The following is a 24,362-nucleotide window of genomic DNA, read 5'->3' as shown; positions in this document are numbered from 1 at the left end:
GTCATGGCAGTGAAAAACAATAGACATTAAAGCTGCTTTACTACAAAAAAAAAGATGGACAGAGAAATCCTCCTGAAGCCTTCAAGAGAATTTGATGGTGACGGCTGCTTGTGGAATCTAGAAAAGTGTGTTTACGGTCTGAGCGATGCTTCAAGAACCTGGTATTTTAGGGTTTGTGAAGAATTAAAGAAACTGGATTGCAGAAAATCAGAAATTGACCTTGCGTTATTCTACTGGTATGACAATGAAAGGCATTCTGGTCTGTTTCTTATGCATGTGGATGATTTTATATGGGCGGGAACAGAATACTTTGAGAAGGGACTGATTGACGAATTGTGATGGATGTTTCAAATAAGCAAACAAGCACATGGAATGTTTAGATACATCAGACTTGAGATGCATCAGCAGGAAGAAACCATCATCATGGACCAGCTGTCCAATGTAGAGAGTCTGACAAAGATTCCAATAGGCACAGCACGAGCCTCTCAGAAAAGTGCTCATCTGACAGATACGGAAATTACACAGATGCAAAGCATTATTGGTCAGATCAGTTTAATTGCTAACCAAACCAGGCCAGACATCATGTTTGATTCCCTGGGGCTGAGCACAAGCATCAAAGAACCAACAGTAGGAAACAATAAGCCAACAAAATTGTGAAAAAGTTGAAGTCTGAAGACTTTCCAAAACATGGGTATGCCATGTGATCTGAGACTTTGCATTTTCAGGGATGCCTGATATGGAAATCTTAGTAATGGAGTATCCAGTGCAGGTGAATATATCATCTTTCTGATTGGAAAAGATAGAAAATGCTGTCCTCTTGCATGGAAAACTACAAAGATACGGAGAGTAGTGAGGAGTACTCCTGCTGCCGAGGCCCTGGCCATGGTGGATGGTCTGGATTCTGTACGTTATTTAGGCCATCTCCTCAGTGAAATCCTGCACAATGGATCCAAGAAAAATGCCAATTGACTGTTACATTGACAACAAGTCACTTTATGAAAATGTACATTCCACCAAGACCTGTCAGTGAGAGGCGTCTCCTGATAAATCTCTGTAGCATCAAACAGATGCTACAGAGAGGTGAGATCTCAAAGGTAGTATGTGTTCAATCCTGTTACTAGTTGTCAGATTGACTGACAAAGAAAGGTGCACCCTACATGAAGCTCCTTGAAACCATCAAGAGTGGACAACTTATGATCACAACAACATAGACTTGGTTAATCTTGAACAATTACTGAAAGTTATTTTTGATCATGTTTGTGACAATAAAAGAAAAAAAAGAGAAGAAATATATGGACTCTATTTTAGTATTTTTAAATCAATGTCACTGTAAATAACCATATTTTGAATTGGTGCGCTTGCTCGTCATTTTGAAAGAAAAGGAGAATCTGTCAACATACCTCAGATATGCAAATACCAATATCACGAGTTGGTGAAATAATTTTGTATGTGACATACCGAGTCTGTCTGTGTGTCCCCCAAGCGAAGTCGAGAAGCGCACATGGCTGTGTAACGTCATGTTGAGTGGTGTATATTAAATGCTACAGAAGCCAGAAGGAGTTCAGAGTTATCATTTTGACGTCATAGAGGAAAATCAGTTTTCATCATTTATGGCACACTATTTTTTGTATTGAATGTATTACGTTATGCATAAGCATACAAATCCATTTGATATATATATTTATGGTATTCAGATATAAGGCAGTATTTTGGTTTTGTTCATCGCCTCTGTACTCCATCCCACACCCAGACCTGTAACCCTTAAATCCGAATCAGCGCCCTTCCGCATTGCCCTCCCCTTCATAGGAAAAGCCTCCCACATCATCAGCCGCCTCCTCAAACAGCAAGCCAACATCGACACCCACTTCACCAGCTCCAACTCCCTCAACACCCTGCTAAGAGCCAACGGCAGGAACACATCTAAACCCCAAGAGTCTAAAGGTGTAGTCTACAAAATTGACTGCAACTGTGGGCAATCTTACGTAGGTGAAACATCCCGCCCAATCAACACCAGAATCAAAGAGCATAAAACCTCCACCATCAAATCCGACAGCAAATCAGCCATCTCGGACCATATCATCAACTGTCCCAATCACATCATCAACTGGGACAACGTCTAAATCCTCGCCAACAACCTCCATGACTTCACCAAAAGAAAACTAACAGAAGCAGTCCATATTCGCCGCCACAAGCCATCAATCAACAGAGATCAAGGCTATTTCATCCCATCCGCCTACTATGAACTCATCAACCAATAATTACCTGTTTATTGGCTTCATGCCCCCATTGGCTTCTAGCTATTTTTTTTCTGTCCATCGTGTTGTGATAGCATAATCCCTTTGTTGTCACACCTACCTATGTTATCCCACTCATGTATGCCCTTGTTGTTACTGTTAATCCTCTATTGTTAATCATCCACTTGCTATATATATTCTGCACTATGTCCCTCATTCAGTCTTGCTTGACAACGGTACAAGGATCTATACCGAAACGTCGCTTTTTTTACAGTATTAAAGAAGTTGTTATCCATAAAAAATTGTGTCTATCTAGTATTTTGTTTGCTCACAGTTTCTGTAAAACTGCTTAATTAAAAAACCGTCGCACAGTACTTTTATCGGTGTACTATAAAAAGCAAGACATTCCCTGTTTTTCAAAGCAGAATACATTTTTGGACAACACTTAGCAGTGTCTTTTTTTTAAACCGATTCAATATTTGCAGTTAAATTTACACCATCAGATAGGAAATTTAATATTCTACATCTCTGCGTAATTTTATAGCCGAAGGTAGATCTGGTGCCGCGTGAGTGCAATTCTCACACAACCTTAACTTTTCAGATCTTAGGTAAATGTGCTTCAGAAAAAAAACTCCAGAGGGTTAAATGTCATCTATCACCATTAACCGGAAGTGACGTCATTACCGGAAGTGGGGGGCACGGGTGGCCCAGTCGTCTAAGGCGTCGCGATTCGCTGTGCAGAGTTGCGCCCCTTGGGCACGCCAGAAACCTATGATCGTGGGTTCGAATCCCGGTTCGCCCCGATTATGTTTCTAGGTTTGTCAGCCCCATACCCGTGCTTGTGGGTTTCACCGAAGTGGTAAACGTACAAGACCTGCATCACTTCGGGCTTTCCTCCCACATTAAGCTGACACGCTGTGATATAACTGGAATACTGTTAAAAGCGGCGTTAAACCCAACTCACTCACTCACTCACTCACTCATTACCGGAAATGATAGAGAAACCAGAAGTGACGTCAGCACCAGAAATAGCTGAAGAAAGCCCTTCTAACCAGGAAATGATGTCTTTTGGGTAGAAATAAACCTAAAGAGACATCATTACCAAAAAGGGGAAGTGACAGACAGGAAGTGATGTCATACCCGGAAGTGATGTCAGAGAATGAAGTGACGTAATCGCAGGTCACTAATCCAGGTTTATTATGGTCAAAGTCAGCAAATATAATGGTAAATCTAGTGATAATATCACATATTTGATGGATTTGTGGAATCAAGGACAAAATCGACATCACTGTCCCGGAACATTTTATGCACAACATGTAAACAATAAACAACAAACACAGCAATGAGCGGACCTTCCAGCTCATACATACAAGAGGTGAGTGGAGCGCCAGCTCACCATCACGACGTTTCCTACGAGCGGCACATCCTGCTCGAGGTTGTCCACACACCAGCACTTGGAATACCAAGCTGACTAAGAGTGTAATGGTAACACATATATATTAATGAACAACAATGGACAGACAGTGATGTTGCTCTGGACATGGGACTTCTGGGGGTGATAAACCGACACAGCGACTTCTGGGGGTGATGAACCGACACAGCTCGGGATGAACAATCAAGGCAATAAATGTCATACTATAAATAACAGTAATTAATTGGAAGTGATATAGTAGCCCAGGTTGGCTGTCGGTCAATATACAACGAAATGTTGGTGAGGATTAACAACGGGTAATTAGCCTTTGGAATCAAATGTTCTTCAGACAATGGTTGTTGTAAATCAGTCGCTATGACAGATTATTGACATATTCAAGTCCTCAAGGGGAATTTCAGAGGAAATTATATTAGTAGGATGAGAATCAGTACATTATGGTATCAGAAGGGGATTGCTGTCAATTACACAGGGAGTTACTAGAGGCTGATCCCACCGGGGTCCCTCTGGTAAATTCTGGCAGATATGTTATGGAGGTAGAAGTTTAATAAGAATTATCGAACAATAGTTATCATTGTTAATAATTCTAAGAATACTACCTCTAATACATACAAATTACTCCCTCCCACCTCCCCGATTCATCTACGTCTAGTAGGAGATGATGGAAAAAAGTGATATGGCCGTCATTGTGACGTCACAGCGGGTGTAGTTACAAGACTACTTTGCGGCAACTAATTGTGTGTAATTGACAGTGAAGAGGATGTCCCTTGAGAATCTGAAAATTTTAGTAAGTGAGATTGAGGCAAAAATACTGGATTTATGGCAGATATGTAATAGAGGTAGTATTTTTTAGAATTATTAACAATGATAACTGTTGTTTGATTTTGCTGTTGAGAATGGCATGATTGATGGAGTGATCCCAGACAATCAAAACAGAATCACTGCCAAGAAAACTTTGTATGATGAGCATTCAAAATATAAAAACTTTACAATTCTATGTACCTCAAAAAGAAAATCCTACAAGTTAAAATTACGGGCAAAATTTCTGGACACATAGGTTTCATCAAAGTGGTAAGTCTAAGACCTCCATCACTTCTGGATTTCCTCCAATATCAAACTGACACGCCAGGATATAACTGGAATACTGTTCATAGTGATATTAATCTAAACTCCTCACTCACTCACTGAGGGATAAGGTCATTTGAGGTCAAATTATGAAACATGGTTCAAATTTCATGAAATTTCTGATTAAATCATGAAAATTCAAAGGTTATTTCAATAAGTTCTTATTAAACCAGAAGTACTTGCGACTTTGTTTTATTAAGCTAGTTGGAGACATGGGACTTTCTGTTACAAAGTTAGCCATGTGTTTTCCAATTGAATTGGGGGCACGGGTGGCCCAGTCGTCTAAGGGGCCGCGATTCGCTGTGCAGAGTTGCGTCCTTTGGGCACGCTAGAAACCTATGATTGTGGGTTCGATTCCCGGTTCGCCCCGATTATGTTTCTAGGTTTGTTAAACATTTGAGACCTGCATCACTTCGGTCTTTCCTCCCACATTAAGCTGACACGCCATGATATAACTGGAAAACTGTTAAAAGCGGCGTCAAACCAAACTCACTCACTCAACATTACTTCCAACTTTCCTCCCACATCAAACTGGTATACTCAATTACAGTTTAAAGTAATGTTTAACCTTTCTTACTCCCTCTTTACATTCCTGTGGTGTCCTTTCTTCATGTGGTCATGAGTAGTATAGGTAATGATGGTTCTGCCACAACTCCACTGGAGCCAGATTTATATACCTATACCACCACTACAGATGGAATTTTTTATGTGTAAATGATCATGCGATTCAACGATAGTCATGAGATTAAACTAAATTGACTCTAGCTCACCACCACCTGGAGTAAATCAATGCTTCTATGATATAATTTTTTATAGGTAATAGGGGTTCTGGACCATTTCCACTGGAGCCAGATTTATATACCTATACTGCTACTACAGAGGGAATTTTTTATGCAAAAATGGCCCAGTCGTCTAAGGGGCCGCGATTCGCTGTGCAGAGTTGCGTCCTTTGGGCACGCTAGAAACCTATGATTGTGGGTTCGAATCCCGGTTCGCCCCGATTATGTTTCTAGGTTTGTTAGCACCATACCCGTGCTTGTGGGTTTCACCCCAAGTGGTAAACATTTGAGACCTGCATCACTTCGGTCTTTCCTCCCACATTAAGCTGACACGCCATGATATAACTGGAAAACTGTTAAAAGCGGCGTCAAACCAAACTCACTCACTCACCAATTGAATTGATGTTATTCGACCAGAAATGCTTGTAATATGTTATGAAGGTAGCTAGAGGCACACACTTTTCAGTTTCCAACTTCTACTGCATTGACAATGGGTGAGATCAGCTGTCACCTGATGCGAAGTCAAAATGGTTAATGATATATGTTTCTGATGGGAAAGCTGATTCCTGTGATGAAAAGATCTTTCTAGTTTTTAATACATACTTAAAAACAGATGTCGGAATATGTCTTTACTTTTAATTTAGTAGTAAACAAAGTAATTTCTTTTGATCACTGTGTTCAAAATCCCTGTGATTCTTTGATGTTTGGTTTCCAGTAAAGAGGTGATGATTATGCCGGGTTTGATAACAATATGACAATAAAAGTGTCCATCTGGAGAGTTTGAGTATATACTGGGTAGGTTGATGCCTTGGACTAGTCTCTGTGAATCTTGGGGGCATGGATGGCCCAGTAGTGGCAGAAACCTTTGATTGTGGGTAAAAACCCTAGGTTTGACCTGATTATGGTTCTATATTGTCAACACCATACTCATGCTCACTGGTTTCACCAAAATGGTAATCGTCTAAGAAATGCATTACTTCCAACTTTCCTCCCACATCAAACTGGTATACTCAATTACAGTTTAAAGTAATGTTTAACCTTTCTTACTCCCTCTTTACATTCCTGTGGTGTCCTTTCTTCATGTGGTCATGAGTAGTATAGGTAATGATGGTTCTGCCACAACTCCACTGGAGCCAGATTTATATACCTATACCACCACTACAGATGGAATTTTTTATGTGTAAATGATCATGCGATTCAACGATAGTCATGAGATTAAACTAAATTGACTCTAGCTCACCACCACCTGGAGTAAATCAATGCTTCTATGATATAATTTTTTATAGGTAATAGGGATTCTGGACCATTTCCACTGGAGCCAGATTTATATACCTATACTGCTACTACAGAGGGAATTTTTTATGCAAAAATGGCCCAGTCGTCTAAGGGGCCGCGATTCGCTGTGCAGAGTTGCGTCCTTTGGGCACGCTAGAAACCTATGATTGTGGGTTCGAATCCCGGTTCGCCCCGATTATGTTTCTAGGTTTGTTAGCCAGATTTATATACCTATACTGCTACTACAGAGGGAATTTTTTATGCAAAAATGATGATGCGATTCAACAATAGTCATGAGTCATATTAAAAGAAACATCAATATTAATTGATAATGAATAAAATTTACAATATAATATAGGATATTGGAAGGGTATAGGAGCAATACAAAAATTAGCCACCGCGGCTAAGGTATCTAAAGATGTGGCCAAGGATTGGTTAAAGAAACAAGCGATGTGGCAAATATAATTACCAGCACCGCGTTATATACCGAGGAAGAAGTTTGATATTTTTACAACGAATGAAGTTCATCAGGCTGACCTCTTGTTTCTTCCCCACGATAAGGTAAGACGCAAAACATATTAATACGCTTTAACCGTAGTGGATGTGGCTAGTCGATACAAAGAGGCTGAGCCATTAACCTCGAAAGATTCAACAGAAGTAACTAATGCACTGAGTCGCATATATAAACATGGACCACTAAAATGGCCTAAGCTATTTCAAGTAGATCCCGGTTGCGAGTTTTTGGGATCGGTAACTAAACTGTTAACAAAGCATGATGTCGATATCAGGCGTGGTGAAAAAGAGGCCGACCGCAGTCAAACTATCGTCGAAAGATTAAACAGGACATTAGTGGAACGTTTGTTTGGCTATCAGTATGGGATCGAAATGAAATCAGAACGATTAAGATCAACCGAATGGGTGACACGATTATCAGCTGTTGTATCAGCGCTGAATAAAGAAGTAACGAGATTAATCGGGAAGAAACCATCCAATGCGATGAAAATGAAATCCGTGACTTCCGAATCTTCAGCACCGAGGAGAGGCAAAGAACAAAAACTTCCTGATAGACTAAGCGTAAGATATTTATACCAGCCAGCTGAACTCGAAGGAGGCCAACGTCGCGCAACAGATACGATTTGGTCCCTTAAGATATATACCATTAGTCGGTTGGTTATGAAAGAAGGAGAGCCTATTCTTTATTATATTAAAGATGGAGCGGGCAGGGCATTTGTACGAGAAGAGTTGTTCATAGTTCCCGACGATACAGTATTACCGCCCTAAATAACCATAAGCATAGGTAGTTACACCATCCTTATCAATCCATCTCTTTGTATCTAGGGGGGATAATGATGTCTTGTTCATTCTTAATCCATATATCCTATGATTGTAACTTCTTAAAGAGTTCATCTCGTGTTTGAACGTTCTACCATTGAATAATGATTCTTTATACTGTTCGTGTTTGATATGCTTTTTTACCACATACTTCTTAACACCCTTAGCTTTTCTTATCTCTCCATTATCGGACTTCTTTATAGAATACATCTTAGGTCTTAATCTGACATACTCCGCTATAGGAGTCCCAGCACATTCATCCTTCATCTTACCTAACACCTTTTTATTTACTACGCTGTGCAGTGGATTATCTTTTGGGTAATCGCTCGTGTCGTACATATCTATTTTTTCTGCCATATCTTTATACACATCCTCGGTGTGTATTTCCATTAACAAAGAATCTGTGTCGGTATATAACACCTCGCATCTATCGCCGTATTGCTTCTTAAGTTCGTTGTAATAAAAGTCATACATTAAGTGTTTTGACAAGTCGAGAATACTCATGCCAACGTACACCGGTCTGTTGAATTTTATATTACTCTTCTGCATATGCAACGCGGCTAAGTCATTATCAAATATCTTGCTTCTGTTAAAAGCCGGACTGGCTATAAGTTTCCTGAGTCTTTCTTCCTCACTAGATCTGACTAATTTAACATCAACACGCTTCCTTAGATTCTCCATAGTTTTACCAAATACTGAGTTAATCATGAGCTTATATAGATTCTTTTCGAAATCGCTGGTAGCTATCTTTCTTAAATCTGTGTTCAGCCTTATATAGGGCTCCATCCAAGGGCTTTGATCAAACTTTAGAACTCAGTGTATTTTCTTTAGTTTCATACCTAACAATAGATATAACTAGAGATTTCTGTAGTGAACTATATATTTTGTCTTGTCCATCAAATTTGGTACGAGTTTTTCTACATTAGCTAACCTTGTATTACCCATCAAGGAGTGTTGATATTCCGACATCCAATCTTTATTTATCATTAATCTTTCCGGAGCTAGCAAATAACTGTTATGGTCTTTATGTAACGAATTTGGATATTCCAAGTCAACTTCTAGTATGTACCCTTTATTCGCATCATTCACTTCGATATCATCGACCCACTGAAAACCACCCGTGGGTAAAGGTTGACTCATAGCCCATCCGTACAAATTGTTGGCATCGAGATGATATGTGCTTGTCGGGTTTACTCGGATCATATCCTTCCACTAATTTATTATTAGCCTTAGAATACCTTTTCGACGCCATCGATATGCCACCTCTTAATCCTTTCTCAATAAACAAGTGCATATCGTAAATGGTGAGTAGTTTTAGTTCTACATCGGTCTTCTTCAACAATGCATCCTATGATAGTCCGGGACTGGAATAGTACCATGCCATATTGTTTTAAACATGTCTTTCTAAATATCTCGAATATATCGGCGAGTAACAGTACATCGGTTTTTAAGTACAGATTGTGATAATCGCCTAATTTATCCCACACCGTCAGAGTGTGTTCATAATCGGCATCGGTTATTTTAGATTCTGTTAAGTTACTATAGAATGATTCAAGGGGTGGTAATTTAGTTTCGCCGAATCTAGACCAATCATCCATATAATTTTAAGGATACACACCTTTTTCACAGCAACAAATGACGCGTTAACCTATCGGTATATTTATTTGTTATCGCAAAGTCATCGGGATTGTTTGCATTAGCTATATTGTCCAGGGAAGATAACAGAAACTGTACGGAGTCTATGAATCTAAGCCCATTTCTTTGCTTTATTCTGGCTTTCCCATCCTTGTCCCTATAATGTATAGTTTTAGTCAACGAGAACGATATGTATTTTTCCATATTATTAGGAATGCACGTTAAGCCACCGTCGGTCTTTGAGATAGCTTGCATAATGAGGTGTGAATCGTATCCTCTAAGGTTGTGAAACACAACGGGGATGGGTATTGTTTGAGAATTCATTTTTAGTTTCAAGTTGCACTCGTTATGCGCGGCTCCCCGATAATTACCCGTGACATGGCAATGATCTCTTACAGAATCGAGAATAACCTCTCAGCCCACTGTTTTTTGCTTGAGCTTTGAGTTCTTTAACAGTCTCGGGTTTGTTGTATTCCAAACCGAGTAAATCGATCAATTCAGCTTTTCTCTACCAGCCACGATTTTTGGGGGGTTCCTAGTAACTCTGGCTTGTTTTTGTGTTTGTGATTGTATTTCCTCAATCTGTTGTGATTGTGCAATCGGGGTTATTATTTCCTCGTTCGCAATCTGTTGTGGTGTCACTTGTTGAGTCTCCATTATTATTAAGTGGGCACTTATGTTTAAATTGACAATACCTAGCCGTTATTAAAGCTGTGGTGAGTGGAGCTAAGAACATTCCGTATCTATGATAAAACTCTCAGCTCACTGAAATTATAGCGTGTTCGATGAATGGGTCTTTCTCGAGAGATTCACATAAATACATGCGATGTTCTGCTGGGTAAGAAGAAACGTACTAGCTACGACTGTGTATAGTTGTAATATAGCCGACCCTATCGTTTTAGTCATTGTAGCTCCCAGTCTAGACTCGTAACGAGCGTACAGTTTTTCAATTTCTTCATCGGTCATGTTACCAATTTTTTCTATGGTATAATTTTCCCCCAAATATTGGGAACATTTTCCACCGGCTATCAAAGCGGCGAGTCTTTCTCTATGTTTATCTAAAGATTTATCTGTAACTACTTCAGCATGTTGATCAGGCTCATGTTTGAGCATTTGTTCGATGAGTCGAATAATGTAATACCTAAGGAGATATTTAAGTCTAACATAATATAATATGGCATATCCAATACATCCCGTAATAATAAACTGTTGCGAAAGAATGAGGATTTCAAACCACATTATGTCATATTAACCGCTAATGTTCAATTTATCATATTTTTTCGCTATATTTGCTATAATTTTGCCACATTTTGCTATCTTTTTGCTATATTTGCTATAATTTTGCCACATTTTGCTATAATTTTGCTTAGCAGTTGCTATATTTGCTATAATTTTGTTTAGCAGTTGCCATAATTTGTTAAGCAATTTCATTCCTCGAATGAATCTCGATCTTTGCAATGAAACAGGGCTACCCATTTGGTCTGCTCTCCAAGATCTTTCAGGACAGAGTTGTATTTTTGAGTAAGTACCCAAACGCTATGCTGAGTATGCCGACCGGAGAATGCTAAATACGAAAGCATATCTTTCTTTTTGGTGAGTTCTTTACTCGCACTGCAATCATCTATTACGAAAAGAGTTGATTCTCCTTTGTATTTTTCGTGACATATTCATAAACAGTCTTGTAAACGATCGTCCGGATCGACTCTGTGTACCCCATCGTCATTCATTACCCAATCTCTCGATGTTTTATTAACGCTTATAGTCGGGCACAGAATAATAATATGATCGTCCCGATAATGACTTTCTAAAATATCTAGAATAAGAGCTGTTTTTCCACAACCCGTTTGCCTGCATATGATAGCGCAGTGCGGATCTTTAGGTAAAAGATTATTAATAGATTGCTTGCACGAATCGTCCATTCTGTATATTAAGTTGCGCATCCATAATCACGTACAAATATATGTTTAATTTTACCAGCCGTTTCCTGGAGCTTCGTTATCTGTATAGTGGCACCCTTGCTGGCATTTTCTATTCTCCTCCCACTGCTGTGTAGTTGGTCATCGTCCGTTGTTCGCATGTCAAGCCATAGCGCGTACTTCGTGGTGAGGTATTCACCCATTGATACACCCCTGAGAGACAGATCTTTCACGACCGCGTTTACTTCTGGGCTTTGTTATATAAAAGGAAGTTTTTTAATCTCATCCCCCTTTTGATACGCTAGCATTCCTTGACTATATAGTTGATTAGGAACGCCCTCGATAGTCAATTCTACTTTTGTAATCTTGGGATTGTAGAACTTCTCGGTATTTCTTTTAAATGCATCAGTGGGGTCCTCGAACAACATCAAAATACCCTTCAACGACCTCGTGGGGACGTTTAGATTGATATTCCACGTCGTATCTTTTATGTTCCTCGTGATCTTTCGATGTCGAAGCACGCGGTCGTACAATATAGCTAAACTTCCTGTATACTGGTTACGGGGTACGAATTTGTCTGGCTAATTTGGGATATGTTATCATACTCAGCGAGATATTGTCAATGGAATAGCTAGCCGGTTCATCATCAGTGGCTTTGATTACTCTACTGTAGTCATTAAAAGTGAGTTCGTATTCTAACCTATCACCTTGTGGGTTTAACTTGCGTCTGTATGGCGAAGACATTGTTATATTGAAATTATGTAACCTTATGTTTAATATAAAAATGGATGATTTTAATCTAGATGATTTCGATTACCCTAGTACAATCGAAGAGGGTACTGATGAAACCAGTTTTGGTGGCATGAATCTTAACGATGAACTTTTACAATCAACCGTTAATGATTATTACGATACCTTTAAAGATGTTTGTCCTATTGTTCGTGAATATTCAAAGTTTGAATAAGATAGTAAAGGAATATTGCGACTGCGTAGCAAACCTGATATTGATCTTATGCATTCTCGTACTCGTAAGCCTCTAGCTTTGTCTACGATAGTCAGTAAACACGGCATCAGCACTGTTCGTGATGAATTAGGTTTTGTAGACTTCTCATGAGGAGCAAAACTTTCCGAAAAGACTACTAAGGTTCTTCGGACTGTGCCTACTGAACTCGGTAACATAAATAATTTGGAAGAAAGCTCGAAGCTGGCCTTGGACGGACTCGGAGAAATCTTGGATACCTACTACGATAATTCCACGTTACAGGTACCATCCTCGGAGTTCAGTATTAGGGAATTACGAGGTCTAGACAAGGCAATGCAAACAATGCGGGGAGAACTCATCAATAATATAGCCAAAATATCCCAAATCGACAAGCACAAGCTTATGAGAAAACAAAACTTGAACAGGCGGGTAATGAATTCAGTAGACGTCGCGTTGCAGAAAGATTGCGTAACTTAGAAGACGAAAGATCGGCCTGCCTCGAAGCAGCTTCGAGTAATAGAAAGGCACTTCGTTCCCAAATCAGTCGAATTCGAGAAACTATCGATCAAGTCCTCAACGATGACACGACACTGGCCGATGAAATTAAAACATTGTTCAGAGAACAGGGAATAACCATTGCCAGTATTTTAACCGCATTGGGATTTATTATATCGACTTTGACTCTCGCGTTAACCGGTGGCAGCACAGGAGGTGGTACACCACCAAGTGATAAAAATGGCATAAAAGAGTGGATAAAAAAGCATTTAAAAGCATTAGGTTCAGCACTGGGAAAGCCGCGTCTGCACTTCAAAGTATAATAGGGAGTATAGTTTCCTGGCTCTTGAATTTATTAGCTAAGACCACCACTTGGCTTAGTCAAAACTTGTGGGGGTTGATCGTAGCAATTGCAGGGCTGTTGTACGTATCCGCTAAAGACTATTTAACCAAATCATGAGTAAACCAGCCGCGACTCCACCTACTATAAGCACTGTTTTTTCATCGATATGTTGTTGATTTTTAGCCGCAATATGCGGTGGCACTTGTGGTTGTGCGTTAGTAGATGTTTGAGCGTTAGTACATATTTGTGGCTTGACTATTCCCGTTTCGCCTGTGTTTGTTTGCGTTATTAATTCGGTGTTAATATCTGAATTTATACCTGGTTTTTCTGTTGATCAGTAGTAATAACAATTTTATTATAATAGCCTATCACTTGACCGATCTTAAGTTCCATATTACTAGGAGACATGTATAGTCCCGGCGCACTAACGTAGTCCACTTTAGATTGAGCTTACTGTAATACATCTTGATAAAGTTTTATAGAAGATGGTATGTCAACTGGTGATAGAGTCCTCAACATTTGCGCCAAACTGTTTTTGTGCATCAAGTGAAGTCCCAGAACCGATTATTCCCGTTCGTGTTTGCGATTGTGCACCGAGAATTGTCCATACATAAGTTCTTATTGATTCATTAACTCTTACAACTCCTGGGTTAGTAAAATAATTTTCCGTTTTATCATTAAGGAATTCATTCCAAGCGTTTACGGTATGGTTCAGTTGTACAAATTTTGTAACAATATAAGCCAAACCACCCTTAAAACTCATAAGAGAACCTCTCCAATTGTTACTCGAAAGTTCCCAGCCATGATTAAGATTATGCAATCTAACAAAAAGATTGTTTTTCTGTAACAGCTTAAATGGATCGAATGGTTTATGAGTTTTTTTAACTAAATCATCGCTTTCTTCTTTAACTTTTTTTTGACCGCTGTACTGAACACCTAGACCATGGTTAATTCCTTTAATACCCCAATCTTTACTCGTAGAAATATTAAATTCCTGACGAATATGATCAAATGCCCATCTATTGTACAGATTATTTGATGCATTCCATGCTCGATCCTGCGGTAATGGGACATATAGAATACTAAACGAGCTCCCGTGTAATACCAATTTTATGAAACGAGTGAATAGTTGTGGTATCTGACGAGCGAAAGCGAGTCAGATACCACAACTATTCACGAGTTTCATAAAATTGGTTTTACACGAGAGCGAGTTTAGTATTTTATTTATTACTTGTCATTTATAATGTGTTTAGAATTATACTGTTGAGTGTAAATAGGCTGACACCTACACGATCCATGCATGGCATAATCCAATTGAGTTTAACAGAATAATACTTCAAACACGTCAAAAGTTGAAACGTATGAATTTAATATCATACAATGGTCAACCTTTAGATTTCAGGCGTTCGTCCCACAAAATTATCGTAGTGCTAAGGCTATCACAACTCACATAATTTAACTTAGACTAACGACTGTCGTTGCGCTAGAGTACGATCGCCTTGTGGAACGGGGCCTTGCAGCTCAAAGTTTACAATGACGTCACAATACCCGATGACGTAATTTCTTGAATTTTGTTGCAAGATCCATCGGCGAAACAATGCCATGTGACGTCAGCCTAGCAACAAGGTTGCTGGGGTCATCGAGTGTACATAAGCTCCTCCCAGTGATCTATCATATCCACACACAATGTCGTTGAATACGCCAAGGGATGTTGAGAGCTTTCAATATTTGTTCGTGAAACGTGTTCCGAGAGTACATAAGCACGCGTTTTGGTATTACACAATGTGTAATAAAGCTGTATGTTTATTAAACGGGTGATCTCTTCACGGGCAAGTAATAAACTAATTTCTTTAAGTATATGTCTAATCTGATAGTACATGTGAAATGATAAAACAGACTTATTTAGTTCAAATCCTGGGGCATAAAGAGATACACCACATCCCGTTGTGGCACACCATATGGCAAAGTTTAACTGATTCTGCCAAAATTGCATCGGATTGTGGAACCAATCGTGCACCATTTTATCGCTAGTTGCCGTGAACCTGTATTTTTCAAAGATATCAGGGAATTTAACCAAAAAAATGATATAGTATCATTGTATATTTAATATGTATGTTACACTCCCAGGAATAACAAATGGTGAGTCTATTGAACTGCTTCATACTATCGATAACTCGGATGGTCAACTTGAAGTCGCCCTCTATGATGTAACGTATTACCCGCGGTGGACCAATATAAATGCTGCAAGAGGTAATAATAAGATAAAGATATTAGATGGCAATGTTACTGAAAAATACATTATTATACCTGACGGGTATTACAGTGTATGCTCACTCAATGATGAAATTTTTATGCCTAATGGAGCTAGTCTCACACAAAATGAGTCAAATGGGATACTGATTTTAAGCGCTGGAGAAAAGGGTGTAATTCTTTACGAGAACTTAGCAATTACACTTGGATATGCACACGAAGGATTAATACAAGCCAACATAACAACACTCGGAGATAAATTACCCGATTTAGTTCCCTATAAAGAGTTGTGCATCCATCTTGATCAAATCAGTACGACGGATAATATTCAACTAGAAAGTCCTTCAACTCTACTCAGAGCTGTTCCAGTGAAAGATGAAAAATACAATACCGGTAGAACGGACTCTTTCTCATCATATCAATATAAAAAATTGAAGCGTGGTATTATTTCAGACCTCAAAATTTCTGTATTAGATGTAAAACACCAACCTGTACATATCGGATACTTAAGTGTAACACTCCATATTATAAATAATGGTTGATTCATCAGGCCCTGGAACACTCAGACAATGTAATACAATTGCGCTTTCCGATCTCGGAGACACAGAAGTATTCGGTAAGTCCGGTACCGATGGTAAGTTATATGCTTTAAACTTACAAGATAATGCATACAAGCGGAAAGAAGTTACATTCACAGGTAATCTAGGAGATTTAAGCGATGTCAACGTTGTTAGTAGACTCCTTAAAAAAACCCACTTCGTACAATCTTATGATGGGTAAGGCACATAATTTAACTAAGATAATAGATAGTGGGATCGTACTCGGGGCTTATATCCCATCAAAACGAAAAAGTGTGTTAGTCTCTCCCCTGCCAGAAAACCCAGGTCATATGTTATATAGTCATCCAGCATAAAAAAATGTTAGTTTAAATTTGGTTACTGAATTCAATGATATTAAACAGAACTTGAGTGCAATACCTAATATTTCTACGCTTATTATTGAAGTCTTATTCGGAGATGCACTGGTAGATGCCTTCGTAATATTACCAGGACTATCGATTAAATGGCTCAAGAAACACCAACGTCAACGTTGTAGTATTATTCATATTGGAGCATCACCCGTTGCAACCCTTGAGGGGGTCCAAATTATTAAAAGTGACAGCATTTCTCTTACTAAGATATTCTTGCTGTATAATATACATTTGATAAGGTTGATGTATACTCTCAAAACATTTAAGCAAGATCAATTAAAGACTATTATATGACCGTAATATACATACAGTCGATGAGGCATTTGAAAAGATGGATACTGTTGATGGATTTCGATTACATCAAATAAGCGACATAAAACATCGATAGGGAGTTTAGACTTGGATTGTATAAAAAGTATCGCAGAGCCGTGAATGCTCTGGACGAAGTTGACACCGCGCTTGTAACAGCTGGCATGGGACTCGGTGTAGCCGGTGTTGGTTTATTATCAACTATAATCGCTGTGCCTATCGTACTTGGTATGGAAATAGCAGCCGGAGTCTCAGGACTGCAAGAATAACGATAAAATTCATTTCTCGTAGGTTGCAAAAGAAAGCATTAAAACACGATAATATTTGGATACTCGCCGAAGCAAAGTTGAACAGCATTGAGGATCATATTTCAACAGCACTGGCTGATTGTAAGATATCCGAGGAGGAGTTTCGTTTAGTGCTGTCGGAACTCACCAAATACAACACAATGAAGCAGGAGATTCGATCAAAATCTCGTAAGACCAGTGGTTTTAGCGAAGACGAGAAAAAAAGTTCATAGAACAGGGGAGGCAACAAGCGCGTCAATAATTCCGTGCTAAAACCAAAGAACTGGTTGGAGATTAAAAATAGATTGCTTCCTATCATTAGATCACATTTAGAAGAATGCTTACATAAGTATATAATAATGGAGAATTACAAACCAACAAAGGAAGAACTCGAAAAAGCTATTGAAACATTTATGTTCAGGGACAAAATTATCAAATGGAGAGAATTACCACAAGGTATATATCATATTTGTGATGTCAAACCAACCACATACGGTCATCAATCGTTTCTTTCCAATTACCAAGAAGAGTATGTAGTCTGGTCTCCTAGTAAAATGAACGAAGAACTTAGTAAAAATGTTGAATATCACTTTGTTAAAAATAATGGTATACGTATTAGTAAAAATAATAGAGAATATTTTCATTACAATTTAGTTTAGTCTCATCATTTTTTTATTTTTATACTAATGGTATCATTGATTGGCTCAAGGTAGTGGTGAGCTAGAGTCAATTTAACTTAATCTCATGACTATCGTTGAATCGCATAGTCATTTACACATAAAAAATGCCACCTGTAGTAGCAGTATAGGTATATAAATCCGGCTCCAGTGGAGTTGCGGCAGAACCATCATTACCTATACTTCTGTCGTGGTTTGTGTATGTCCAGTGTTGTTTCTTTTTAGGTTTTTTGGCATGAGATATTGTGGTCATGATTGTACATGTGGTGTTCCGATAGGGTTGATTTCATGCCTGATTGTCTTTGTGACAATTGACATGTCTCTCCTCAGCCACAGACATATTTACAAAAGTCTAATGTTGCCACTTTGGTTGGGTAATTTTGTATTTGATAATTAACATTTTCAAATATTTTTCTATTTATTTTAAGTATTTATGTTTTTAAAGAGATTTTTTTTTCTCGTAAGTATTCTACCAAAGTGGTACCATTTCATACTTTCTTAAGGTTTTGGAAGAGCCATTGAGGAAGGTGAGGTGTGTTTAATGTGCCTGCTTTCTTAGCTCAAAATAGGTTGCAGAAGGCCATTGTTCTTCAGTTGAGGGTGGCTATAACTGCTGAGACCTGGCATTAGATCAGCAGATTCATTCCTCCGATGAATGGGCAAGAAGTACAGCCCCGATACATAGTTACAAACCTTAAAGAAGTTAGGACGACACAATGACATTTGGAAAGTTGTCAAATGTAACAAATGTTACATTTGGGATAATACTTTCTTAGTAAAGTACAGATTCTCGCACCTTTTTGGGCTTAGTCACATCCTGGACTCGAATCCACACTCCAAGAGTGAGGCAACTACTCGCCAGCACACAAAGTCAGCGATCTAACCCACTCATCCACCGAGGCTTCCACTAAAATGAAAGTCCGACAACTGGCAGTCTAGATCACATACTTTGTGTACCTCTCTGACAAGTCACAATATAGAAATTGTAATGATTACAGTCTTTCATGTCTTCATGTCCAACTTCTAAATGCCAATAAAAAACTGCACTTTTTAGTCAGTGGCAAAGGCAAAATGTTATGTAACCACATCTGTCTAAACAAGTTCTACCACATAGATGTCAATAGAAAGTCAGTGATGTCAAGGTTGTTGTTCATGTGACTTTAGGAAAATGGTATTACTGGAACAGTTTTACTCATACTGTGTACTAAGACCTGGTATTGAGCAATGTCAAAGTCATGACAATGTTGGAGTGATTGGAATGTTTGAATGTGTCTTGTTGATGCAGTATGTATTATTGGATTATTGTTGTACAAATGTCAGGTGATGATTCACACATGACATTGCAAATAAATTTTAAATTAGAAAGGACATTGTCAGACCAGGAAGATGCTTTAGCTTCTTAATTTGTTCTCCATGAGGACACTGACACACAATGAAAACGCAGAGTGGAATTCGGGAAAATAGGTTTCAATAACAAAGAAAAAGGTATGTGGTAGTGAGGCTTGAAGGCAGGTAACTTTGCAATAAATTTGTCTGAGTTTGAATCCTCATTCACATTTTGATGCCTGGGTGTAAGCTTGGTAACTTGGTACTTTTCAAGAGTAAAAATTGATATGCATTTTCAAAGTGTGTCAGTATATGAAAGATATCTAACTAGTTATTACAACAAAAACTTTTACATGTGGTCCATTTCCAGGATGAGAGAGAAAGTTGGTCTGAAGATAGTGAAAGCTTTAAAGAGGAATGACAATGGAGTTACTCATGCCGCACTGGACATGTTGTGTGCGCTCATGCAGGTCAGTACAAGCTGTCGGCCACGCAATTAATAGGGAAGAGTTATCAGTCCTAGAAACAAATGAACTTAAATCCTGATGGTCTGTCTTTCTAGGACTCTTTTGTGTTATATATATTTCATGCCATATAAAATGTCTTGAAATAAGAACATTATCTTCCTTCTTCAAATTAAGGAATTGCATTTACATTATTAAGCAGCTGCATGTAAATGAGCATGCTTTAAGATTTGTCTGAATTTGACTGTCAGCATCACTCTGTTTTGAAACAACATGGTGTTTGGACATCCCAAGAATATGATATCATGTCAATCTCCATTATTGGGATTGTGTTTTGGAACATTGGCATGTGAAATCTCAGTTCATCCTTGAGGTGAACCATGAAGATCCGGGGTAGAATAGGACTTCAGCAACCCCTGCTTGCTGTAAAAGGCGACTATGCTTGTCGTAAGAGGCGACTGACAGGATCGGGTGGCCAGACTCGCTGACTTTGTTGATGCAGGTCATGTTTCCTAAACTGAAAGAACACTTTTGTGGAAAGTGCTATGATGACAACGATGACCTCAAAGCTGCCGGGAATGGGTTTTTCAGGGTGGCTTCAGAAAACTTCCTGACTGGAATTGAAAAGATTCTCTAACGATATGAGAAGTGTATTGAAAAGCAGGGAGATTATACTGAAAAATAAAATTAAAAACACTTTCACAATTGTTGGATTTGTTTGTTAGGCTTCGAACCTTTTGACCATGCATCCAAGGTATCACCATGACATCCATGTGCATTCATTGTTGTGGTTATCATTGAATATCCTGTATTATCATATATTTTATATATTTTTTAAGCCAATGCATGACAACTATGATTTGCGACAAGAGCAGCTTAACAAGAAAGCATTGCTGTCCTCAAGGAAGTTTCTCCAGGAGCTCCTAGAGCGCTTTAACCAACATGTGGTAGGTTGCTGAATTAACTCCACATAATTTAGTTTTGTGTGTTCATTTTAATTCCTGCAATCTGATTGGCTGAATGGGTAATTTGTTTTGCATTGATTTCCTAATAATGTCAGTAAACATAAGCCATGCGCACTGAGACAGACTTCTTTCACCTCAATTGGATGTCAGTGAATCTCAATACCGTGCAAGTTCTTTATGGGTCCAATTGCACAAAATGATCTCATCAAAACATGTATTGTAAATCCATAACATTGTGATCTTAGGTTTGGGCTGTTTCACCATCCACTTGCACAAAACAATTGTGGACAAAGATCATTGTAGGCTACAATGAAAATTTACCATTGATCCAGACCAGCTACAAGAAGTCCCTGAGCATACTTCACAAAATGTTGCAAGAAAGTGTAAACAGGATTTCAGATAATCTGTTTCATGTTCAAACATTTACATTCGTTTTGGTTAAACTGTGTCACTCCAACTAACACTCCAAAAACACGAACAGCACATGAAAGATTTCACGTCAGAAATATTGTTAATCAGTATAACTATCCCTATAACTATCAAGTCAGTGACTTAAAATATCATTTCCATGAGTCCTTCACTGTTGTCACCTATCTAGGATTACTCTATGTCAGTTCCCACTGGTCCCTGTCTATTCTGGCAATGATGTAATAGAGTTAATGTACTGCCTCTATTACATCAGGTGTAATCACACCCATCTTCCGAATTTATCTGCATCTAGGTTGATGTCGATTATTGATAAGACGCAACATTTTCCCGCCTTGCACTTGTGCAGAATCGCTGAGCACAGAGTCAGTCTGCCTAACAACAAGTTAGAGGATAACTGGCAATGAAGAGGATGACTGTTGGAAATCTAGGTGATGGCAGCCAAAATACAGGATTTATGGCTAGGGTTTAATTGAGGTACAGATGTTTGTCAATACAGTTAATGTGCCTTTAAATTATTACTTCAATAGTCAGTGGAGCCACAGAGCCTTTGTATGAAGAAAGCTTTACTGTTTAACATTTGACGTCAACTTACTTCAGTGAAGATAGCCATGTGTGATGTCATGTATCGCTGTAATAAATATGAATTGTTGCTTGTTGATTGTATTTTTGTGTTCCGAAGATGCTGTAGTTTTGAAATATAATGAAATGTCAAAATGAGATTTTTCACCCATAATGCCCCTTATCTCCTGGTGGGTCACAATTGTTGGATTTTAGAATTTATCTTGATTAAGGTCAAGGTAAGTAATGGTTTGAAGTACATGATGGTACCTGAAGACTTTAAGCGTGGATAAATGGCCTTGAACTTGGTCCTTGTGTATTACTTGAAGTTTATGTCCCATTATTTGACTTTATGTGACTTACAAGACAATTGTGCTTTTTTTATTTGTTATTACATCCAAGACAATGTGAACAGTTATGTGTTTTTAAAAAAACCTGTAGATGCAAACATTTACTTTTGTTCGCTGAACTGGTTAAGTATCACATGATATGATAATATTGCCACTTTCTTGTAGGTCCACAGCACTGGGGCCCTTGTGATATCAGCCTTGTTGGACTTCCTCACCTTTGCACTCTGTGCCCCATACAGCGAGACTACAGATGGTGGCCATTTTGATGTCCTTTTGGAGATGGTTGCAGCCAATGGCCGCATTGTCTTTAAACTGTTCCAGGTGGGTCTCCGTCGGGAGTTCAATCCAGTTGTCCCCCTATTTCCTTTTCTATCTTTTATGCTTCATTTCCAGGCTGGTGTCAGATTACATTATTTTTTGTCCTAACACAACATTTTGCAATTTCCTTCTGCTCTTTGATCACATGACACAGAGCCCAAAATGTGCCTCTTCTACGTCTCGGATGTCCATTGCCCTTGGTTACCACTCACAGTTATCTGTGCTTAATCCCTCTTTTTCCTTCTGATCACAAAAGAGGAATAATATATAGTTGCTTTTGGGTAATTATGTCCTTTAACATTAGTCTTTTTATACATTGGCACCTACCTGGGGTTTAATATTATTTCAGTCCAGCATTGTGATGCCCTCCACGATCACTGCAGAGTTTACCCTGAATGTTTTGGTCTGGGGCGGTAGTATTTCGGCAATCTGCATTTGACTAGGATTGGTGCTTCAACTGCGATCAGCAGGATTCTATGATTGACGTCTATCCTGGAATCTGCTAAAACAACCTTCCAAGCGAGACTGGCATTTATTTGAAGACCGACACACAGCCTTTTACTCTGCAGTTTTCAGGTGCTGGAGCCAACTTTAAGTGGAGATGCTATGGCTTATGGCTATCAGCATAACCATTTTTTTCCATCTTACTACCAACCACAGGTTCCTCCATCTTATGACTTGTCACAATAATGTCACATTCCAGGGCACCAATGAACTGTCCGGAGGCAAGTCCTGCAAATTACATTCGGAGAGTGGAGAGACAAGAAAGATGTTACAACATTATAGGAGGCAGCTTATTTTATCATAAGTAACAGGACTAATGGGGCCTGATATTGCTGACCTGTCACAATGATACTGTCTCCCGTGAGTGGCAGGTTAAAGACTGGGTATCGCCTCGACATACAGGAGCATGTTCCATTTACTACATCCTCTTTAGGCATCTACAGGCTCAGCTCACACCAGGAAGCACAAAGGAGTGTATTGTTTGAAGGCAACCCAGCCTTGTCTCAATTTATGCCCATTTCTTTAACTTGATCATACATTCTACCATGAATTTGGAAAATACTTGATTTTGATTGGTCAATCAGTGGTTATCAAATCACAATAAAACCCTTGTGATTGAAACAGCCGATTTTGAAGGCCTCATCACTGCAGTTGCAAATATTTGTAGAATAGAACTTCTTTTACAGCCATTATTGTAATTATGTACAATCATAGGCTACATTATGCAAAGTTGCTGTTCCTACAATATTCAAAAGATGTGTAGCAATACATTTCGTGCAGAAGACACGATAGAAATCTACAAAAGAGAATGTACTTCAAATTCAGGTTTTAAGGAGAACTGAGAGCTTTCTATTTGGCGCTTTTCGATGTACGACTGTGATGTCATATCTTTTGTGTCACAGTGAGCAATATAACGGCATAATAGTGCCGTGCGGTGTAGAACGTAAGCTTTACAAGGCTTACTTAGTTTTCTTTGGAGGTGCCCACCTCATGTTAGCATACGAAGTTGCCGTGCTACATGCTCTCAGTGCCTGTCATGAGTTTGAGTGAAGTATTACAGTGTAAATGAACTGCTTGAGCATTTGGAGCACCAATTCTGATTGACAACCCACTCACAACACTGGACTCACCCCTTGCTGCTTCACTGAAGATATTTGCTAACACCAAAGAGTTTGTGTTTTACTTAGTCATAGGAGATATACCAATTTCTTTCTCCAAAATACTGAATCCACTAGAGCAGGTGCACATTATACTTGGGTGTGCACTATACTCAAGAAAATACTGTACAATTTTTTACTTATCCTGCATTACTCCTTAATGCATATCACTGCTTGTTCTTGACAGAGAAAAGAGCTGTGTGAAGGTCTTTGCTTGAAGAAGTTGTTCCAACTAGCTGAGAGGCCAACCCTA

General features: G+C 38.8%; 1 protein-coding gene across 2 annotated transcripts in view; it reads left to right on the top strand.

Annotated features, from left to right (window-relative positions):
• Window positions 1–24,362, top strand: part of LOC139463733 (dnaJ homolog subfamily C member 13-like) — a 510,967-nt gene that overhangs the window by 98,616 nt on the left and 387,989 nt on the right. For both annotated transcript variants that reach the window (XM_071244983.1, XM_071244982.1), the window contains exons 15-17: window positions 19,735–19,834; window positions 20,668–20,775; window positions 22,296–22,451. In XM_071244983.1, the coding sequence (XP_071101084.1) occupies window positions 19,735–19,834; window positions 20,668–20,775; window positions 22,296–22,451 (364 nt within the window). The remainder of the gene's footprint in view (window positions 1–19,734; window positions 19,835–20,667; window positions 20,776–22,295; window positions 22,452–24,362) is intronic.

This window comes from Haliotis cracherodii, unplaced genomic scaffold, assembly GCF_022045235.1.
Source record: "Haliotis cracherodii isolate W230 unplaced genomic scaffold, xgHalCrac1.p SCAF_16, whole genome shotgun sequence".
Lineage (NCBI taxonomy): Eukaryota > Metazoa > Mollusca > Gastropoda > Lepetellida > Haliotidae > Haliotis > Haliotis cracherodii.
This window is presented reverse-complemented; position numbering and strand designations above follow the sequence as displayed.